At 50.8% G+C, this 8,198-nt stretch overlaps 1 protein-coding gene across 1 annotated transcript in view; it reads right to left on the reverse strand.

Moving 5' to 3' along the window:
• Window positions 1-7,562, reverse strand: part of LOC141727780 (serine/threonine-protein kinase pim-1-like) — a 34,569-nt gene extending 27,007 nt beyond the window's left edge. The window contains exon 1 of the mRNA XM_074534067.1: window positions 7,544-7,562. Coding sequence (XP_074390168.1) covers window positions 7,544-7,562 — 19 coding nt within the window. The remainder of the gene's footprint in view (window positions 1-7,543) is intronic.
• Window positions 7,563-8,198: the final 636 nt, after the last annotated feature.

Consider the following 8,198-nt stretch of genomic DNA (forward strand, 5'->3'; position numbering starts at 1 on the left):
AGTTCAAGCGGCCCCTCCCCCTACTAGTTCAGGAAAAGACTTCCCTCAAGAAAAGGGAAAAACCCCCAGTTTATTTAACAAGGAAAGTATTCACAAGCATGAAAAATGAATAATATGAAATCAAACCTCTGACAGTGCTGAAGAAATGGCAAATTCAGAAAGTCCTTTTTGTGGGTTGTAGTTGGCTCACTCGGTCTCTTCTAAGTCCCTCTGCCGCTGGAATGCAGCGTCTCAGAGCTCGATGGGCCACAGGGGTGAGCTGCTGCCGGTGTTTTTCTGGGTTTTCAGTCCAGAGCATGTTTAAACAGTTCCAAGAAAAAGGAAAGTCACAGTCCAAGGAACTTCGCTTCCTAAGCAAGCTAAAACCAAATTGCTAGACCTGGGCTGTGAAGGCATCGGGAAATTTCCAAATCTGGGCACTGGCGGTCCCAGAAAACACCAGAGCTGGATGATGCTGCTGCCAGAACCTGCAGATTTCCAAACTTTGGCTTTCTGTGCCAGCAAATCCCTGGACTTGGGCTGTGCCAGCACCAGGAAGTTTTAAGATCTGGGCGCTGGCACTGCCAACAAACACCAGATCTGGGTGGTGTCATTGCCAGCCACAGAAATCTGCCAGATTTGGGCTCTGCTGGCACTGAGAAATTTCCAAATCTGGGTTCTGGTGCAGGAAACACAAGATGTGGGTGGTGCCAGACCCAGTAGCAGGAAGCAGCCACAGGTTTTGGATTTCTGTGCCAGCAAATTGCTGCACTTGGGCTGTGCCAGAATGGGGAAATTTCCGGATCTGGGCACTGGCAGTGCCAACAAACAGCCCATTTCAGGCTCCAGGCTCCAGGAAGGAGTGGGTCTGGATGCCTTCCTCTTTTCTTTCCTTCTTTTCTTCCATCTTTCTTGGGATCCTGCTGCCAACAAAGTCCAGATTGGGCAGTGCTGGCAAGGGGAAATTGCCAGGTTTTAGCTTTCTTTGCCTGCAAATTCTGGATATGGGTGGTGCCCGAAGAGGGAAATTGCCAGAGGTGGGCACTGGCAGTGCCAGGGCATGTCAGATCTTGGTGCGGAATGTGCCAGCACTGGGAAATTGCCAGCTGCTTATTTTCTGTGCCAGCAAATTGCTGGAATTATGCTGTGCAGGCATCTGAAAAATTCCGGATCTGGGTACTGGGGGTGTCAGCAAACATGAGATCGGGTTGCTGTAGGTACCAGGTATTTGCTTGATTTTGGCTTTCTTTGCCAGCAAATTGCTGGACTTGGGCTGTGCCAGAATATGGAAATACCAAGATCTGGGAACTGGCAGTGCCAGCAAACACTACATTTCAGGAAGGACTGGATCTGGACCCGTTCCCTCCCTGCCTCTCTCCCTCAGCAAGGCACCAGAGGGGCTGGACAGCAGCCAGGCAGAAAGGGACCTGCAGGGACTGATGGACAGCAGGCTGGACATGAGCCAGCAGTGTGCCCATGTGGCCAAGAAGGCCAATGGCTCCTGGCCTGGATCAGGAATGGTGTGGCCAGCAGGAGCAGGGCAGGGATTGTTTCCCTGTGTTCAGCACTGCTTCGGCAGCACCTCGAGTTCTGTGTCCAGTTCTGGGCCCCCAAATTTAGGAAGGACATGGAAGGGCTGGAGTGTGTCCAGAGAAGGGCAACAAGGCTGGTGAGGGGTCTGGAAAAACACAAGTCCTGTGAAGAGTGGCTGAGGGACCTGCAGTTGTTTATCCTGGAGGAGGCTCAGGGGAGACAAGGCAGTGTCAGGGCACAGGGTGGATTGATGATCTCCATGGCCTCTTCCCCCTTGCTCATTCTGGGATTCTCTGAAACCACCCTTGGAGCAGTTGCAGGATGAGCCCTGGGCCTCCTCTTCAGGAGCTCCAGCAGCCCAGGTCCCTCAGGTTCTCCTGCCAGCCCCAAAGCCCATCCTGTCAGTCCTGCAGAGCCTCTGCAGCTCCTCCTCACTGCCCAGAACAGGGAGCCCCAGAGCCAGACACAGCAGCCCAGATGTGCCCCCCTGGCCTGGGGTGCCTCTGGCAAGGGAGCAGCACCAGGCACTGCAGGAGCCTGCAGACAATTGACCTGAAGGCCAAACCTCCTTAGCTCCTTCTGAAAGAGCAGGAACAGTTCCTCATTCCAGGGTGGTGGAATGCTGGGCACCAGAGCTCCAGGCGAGGACTGGACACAAGTTTGCTCCCACTGAGTGCTGTGATGGGTTCTGCAGGAGCTCTGGGCTCCTGTGCTTGCCAGGCACAATGAGGAGAGAAGGAGCCAAGTGCACTGATGTGGGAAATGGATGTGTAGAAAGTTTTTAGAGCCTAATAAAAGGCCCACACAGTATGAATCTGTATATAAATCTTGAGACAAGAAATGCCAACTTAAAAATGCCATGGAATAGGACAGATATTGTTGAGAGAGAAATGGAGCTAGAAAAAAGTTTCAAAAGATGGCCTTGCAAATAAGACTTTGGAAAAATAGAGCTATGAAAGATGCATTGTTTATGGGACCCACGAGGGGTAGATTTAAATAATTGGCTTTAAGGCATCTACAACATGGCATGGCAAAATGCTGATAGACCAAGAAATACTGTAATTAGGAAATAGTGGGCTTCTGATTGTGATGGCGTGAATTATGTGTATTGTCTCACCCTTCTCATGAGACTGAAAATGGAATATAAGTTTTTAAAACACCTCTCAGTGTCCCCATCTCTAGGTCAAGAAAAGAGTATTATCCAACACACTGACACACCTTTGCCTCGAGCATAACCCAGCCTGGACCAAACACACTGAAAGGTTTCCCCTTTGGCCCATGTGTCGAAACATCAGGTCTGCTGTTTGACAGCTCAGGTTGGTTTGGTGTCAAGGAGTTCCCTCAGAAATACTGGGTTTGTCCTTTTCTGTGCCTGCCCCTCAGCAGCCTTGGGGATGCTCCTGTGTGAAGCCATCTGTCTCACACAGTTTGAGACAACTTCAAACAGGATATTGTGCAATAAGTCATCTCCTCTAAAGTGTTCCAACAACCCCTTTCCAGCAATAGGAAATTATTACTGATAGATGAAAGTGGAAAACCCCCCACAGTTTATTAACAAACAGAATCCCCCCATGACACGCGTTACAAGAAGGCACTGGGGTCTCTCTCGGAAGAACAGGAGCTGTCACGGAGCAGTTCCAGCAGCTGATGGAAGCTCGGGGGCTCGTCCGGCATTGGCTTTCTCCCATGGCAGAGCTCCATGAAGCAGGCAGGGCAATGAAGCAGCTGGGCTGGAGCCCCTCGCTGCCTTTTCTCCCCGGCGTGGCTCAGTGTCCTGGTTTAGGGCAAATTTGTTAAAGAATCTGCAAAGGAGGGCCCCTCCAGAAAGCAAAACCTGCACGGCCCCTCCCCCCAACCGGTTCAGGAAAAAATTCCTTGGAGACAGGTGGAAAGAGCCTGTTTATTTCAGGAACAACACCCCCAGCACACAAAATGAACAATAGCCGATGACACCGCTCTGAGAAAGATGACAAATTCAGAAAGTCTCTTTCAGGGGTGGTCGCTCTGTTCTCAGTCCCTCCGGTGCTGGGGCAGCTGCTGCAGCTGAACCTTCGGTGTTCCCGGGTCCCAGTCCGGAGCAAGTTCGAGATGGTCACAGAAACAGGAGAGGAGAAACAGTCCAGGAAGGGATGTGGACTCTTTAGCTAAACTAGCTAATGAGCAGAGGCCAAAGCAGAGCAGAAGCGAGAGCAGAAAAGAGAGCAAGCAAAGCAGCAAGCTGAAAGCAAGAAGTGAAAAACAGCCCTATGTACTGTTTGTCTCTGTGTCCCTGATAAGAGAAACCCAAACAAAATTTCCACTCTTCAGAGTCGGTCTTAAAGGCACAGAACAGATGAATGGGGATACAAGCATCATAACGTCACCCCAGGACATTCCACCCCTTATCCCCATATCATCAACATACTACAACACATCATGCATTATTCATACAAAATTTCCATCTGTTTCCCCAAAATTACAAGCAATACCCATCATGCCTTCATCACATCCCCACACTGGACCACTGAATCCAAGCCCTGTATTACAGAGCTGCAGAGCCCCTTTTCACTTTAGTCACTTAAAGCTCCATCTATCACTTGCCCAGACCTTCAACTCTTACACATTTCCTTCTAACTCATGTCTGTATGGTTTAATGTACAGACAATAGCAGTAACATCCAATGAACAGTGATATTGCATATCATTCTTACCCCACAATCAGATCTCCCTGAGGTACACATCGTGTTCTTCCATCTCTTTGCATTATCCACCACGTGCAACCTGGTCCCTGAGAAAAGACAACCCCACGAATGGGTTTGTCTGTACTCGAGGCAGAATTGATCCACACAGTCTTCCCTAACAAACCTCTGATATGTACCACTGAGACTTTGTCTCCTTCTATTACATTCAGGGACTCAGACTGGGCAGGACCTGCTCGGTTGGTGGAACCTCGGGTGTTAACTAACCAGGTGGCTTTTGCCAGATGCTGCTCCCAATTCTTGAAAGATCCACCACCCAAAGCTTTCAACTGGGTTTTTAGTAGTCCATTGTACCTCTCCACTTTTCCTGCAGCTGGTGCATGGTAGGGGATATGGCACACCCACTCAATGCCATGTTCCCTAGCCCAGGTGTTGATAAGGCTGTTCTTGAAATGAGTCCCATTGTCTGACTCAATCCTCTCAGGGGTGCCATGTCTCCACAGAACTTGCTTTTCAAGGCCCAGGATGGTGTTCCGGGCTGTAGCATGAGACACAGGGTAGGTTTCCAGCCATCCAGTGGTGGCCTCCACCATGGTCAGCACGTAGCGCTTGCCCTGGCGTGTCTGGGGCAGTGTGATGTAGTCAATCTGCCAGGCCTCCCCATGCTTGTACTTGGACCACCGCCCACCGTACCACAGGGGCTTCACTCGCTTGGCCTGCTTGATGGCAGCACACGTCTCACAGTCATGGATAACCTGAGAAATACTGTCCATGGTTAGATCCACCCCTCGGTTTCGTGCCCACTTATAGGTGGCATCTCTGCCCTGGTGGCCTGAGGCGTCATGGGCCCATCGAGCTAGGAATAACTCTCCCTTATGTTCCCAATCTAGGTCTATTTTGGACACCCCTATCTTTGCAGGTTGGTCTACCTGCTCATTGTTTTGGTGTTCCTCATTGGCCCTGCTCTTGGGGACATGGGCATCTACATGGCAGACCTTCACAGGTAGCCTCCCTACCCTGGTAGCAATGTCTTTCCACTCTTCAGCAGCCCAGATTGGTTTTCCTCTATGCTGCCAGTTTGCCTCTTTCTACCTCTCCAGCCATCCCCACAGAGCATTGGCTACTATCCATGAATCAGTGTAGAGGTAGAGCTTTGGCCATTTCTCTCTCTCAGCAATGTCCAGGGCCAGTTGAACAGCTTTGAGTTCAGCAAGTTGGCTTGATCCACCTTCTCCTTCGGTAGCTTGTGCAGCCTATCGTGTGGGGCTCCATACGGCTGCTTTCCACTTCCTGTTCATCCCTTCAATGTGACAGGAACCGTCAGTGAAAAGAGCGTAGCGTGTTTCCTCTGGGGGCAGTTGGTTGTATGGAGGAGCCTCTTCAGCCCGTGTCACTGGTTTTTGTTCCTCTTCATTAGCAAGACCAAAGTTCTCACCTTCCGGCCAGTTTGTAATTATCTCCAGAATCCCAGGGCAATTCAGGTTTCCAATATTGGCATGCTATGTAATAAGAGCAATCCATTTACTCCATGTAGTGTCAGTGGTGTGGTCGGTAGTGGGAACCTTTCCTTTAAACATCCACCCCAGCACTGGTAGTCAGGGTGCCAGGGGGAGTTGTGCTTCTGTACCAATCACCTCTGAGGCAGCCTGGACTCCAAGATTTCCTTCTCTGTGGGAGTGTACTTGGCTTCAGAGCCTCTGTAGCTTTGACTCAAAAATCCCAGTGGTCGGCCTCGAGTGTCCCCAGGCACCTTCTGCCAAAGGCTCCAGGACAAGCCATGGTTCCCGGCTGCAGAGTAGAGCACATTCTTCACCTCTGGTCCTGTCCTGACTGGGTCAAGGGCAATCACATGAGTGATCTCCTGCTTGATCTGGGCAAAGGCTTGTTGCTGTTCAGGACCCCAGTGGAACTCGTTCTTCTTGCAGCTAAAGAGGGCTCACAATCTTACTTTATTCGGGAATAATAAATTTGCATTCCCCAAAACCTATGGCACCCAGGAAATCTTGTGTTTCCATCTTGCTAGTTGGTGGAGACATCGTGGTGGTTTTGTTGATGACCTCTGTGGGAATCTGACGCCGTCCGTCTTGCCACTTCACTCCCATACACTGGATCTCTCAGGCACGTCCCTTGACTTTGCTCTTCTTGATAGCAAAGCTGGCTTCTTGCAGAATCCTGATGATCCTCTCTCCTTTCTCAAATACTTCCATTGCTGTGTTCCCCCACACAATGACATCATCGATGTACTGCAGGTACTCTGGAGCCTCACCCTTTTCCAGTGCAGCCTGGATCAGTCCATGGCAAATGGTGGGGCTGTGCTTCCACCCCTGGGGCAGTCGGTTCCAGGTGTACTGCACGCTCCTCCAGGTGAAAGCAAACTGAGGCCTGCATTCTGCTGCCACAGTAATGGAGAAAAATGTGTTAGCAATGCCAATGGTGGCAAAGCACTTTGCTGCCTTGGACTCCAGCTCGTACTGGAGTTCCAGCATGTCCGGCACAGCAGCGCTCAGTGGTGGAGTCACTTCATTCAATGCACGACAGTCCACAGTCAATCTCCATTCTCCTTCAGATTTACGCACAGGCCAAGTGAGGCTGTTGAAGGGTGAGTGGGTCTTGCGGACCAGCCCTTGGCTCTCCAGCTCATGGATCATTTTGTGGATGGGGATCATGGCATCTTGATTCATTTGATACTGCCGGCGGTGCACTGTTGAGGTGGCAATTGGTGGTCTTTGCTCTTCCACCTTCAGGAGTCCTACTGCAGACGGGTTTTCTGATAGTCCAGGCAAAGTGTTCAACTGCTTGATGTGTTCTGTCTCCACAGCAGCTATGCCAAAAGCCCATCTGAGTCCCTTTGGGTCTTTGTAATAGCCGTTCAGGAGGAAATCTATGCCCAGAATACACGGGGCTTCTGGGCCAGTCACAATAGGATGTTTTTTCCACTCTTTCCCAGTCAGGCTCACCTCGGCTTCTAACAGGGTCAATTGCTGTGTTCCCCCCGTCACCCTGGCAATGGAAACAGGTTCTGCCCCCACATGTCCCGATGGTATCAGGGTACACTGAGCACCAGTATCAACTAAAGCATCGTACTTTTGGGGTTCTGATGTGCCAGGCCATCGGATCCACACTGTCCAGAAAATCCAGTTTTCTGGTGCCTCTCCATGGCTGGAGGCAGGGCCCCTCAAACCCTGGGTATTTATGGCGGAGGTACCTTCCAGGGGTCCTGACAGATCATACTCAGCAGCTCGGTCATGGGAGGCTGAGGCTACCTTCACTTTACTGGAGTTTCCTTGATTTGTGTTTCCCTCCTTGAGCGGACGCACCCGTGCTGCCAGGACAGAAGTGCGTTTTCCATCCCACCTTCCCATGTCTTCACCATGGTCACGCAGAAAAAAACACAGGTCAGCCCGTGGGGTGTACCCCCCTCTCTCTAGCTGGGGAACGTTGGGCTCTGACTCTGGGGCCTGTGACTCACAGTGGTGCAATGTGGGAACTGTTCTTCCTCACCTCTCACCTCACCACCTCCCTCATCTCCTCTTTGAGGTCCTTAATCCCAACAGAGACATGAGCCTGCATCAGTCCATTGATCATACTTTCATAATTCCTAAGCTTGTTGGCTAAAGAACCTACTGTGTCTTGGTTGTTATCAGCATTAATTGTTGCAATAAAGGTGGTGTATTGGTATGGCCCAGGATTTGCCAGGCTCCACAACATTTGCCCTGTGCACCTGACTTTGTCGGGGTCATTATCATGCTGTCCATCCCTCCTAAAGAGTACCTCTAATTCTGCCACTTCTCTCAGCTGTTGGATCCCTTCCTCAAGGGTCTTCCAGCACATTCTGTGGTGCTGGTCCTGCATTCTCTCCCTGTGGACAAACCTTTCTCTGACACTCATTAAAAGCCGCTCCCAGAGGGAAAGAGACCCTGGCTCCTTTACAACAATCTGACTGATACCTGAGTCGTGGGTCAAGGGTCCCAAATTCCTTGCCTCACCACCATCCAGCTGGACACTTGTA

The sequence above is a fragment of the Zonotrichia albicollis genome, unplaced genomic scaffold, assembly GCF_047830755.1.
Source record: "Zonotrichia albicollis isolate bZonAlb1 unplaced genomic scaffold, bZonAlb1.hap1 Scaffold_254, whole genome shotgun sequence".
Classification (NCBI taxonomy): Eukaryota; Metazoa; Chordata; class Aves; order Passeriformes; family Passerellidae; genus Zonotrichia; species Zonotrichia albicollis.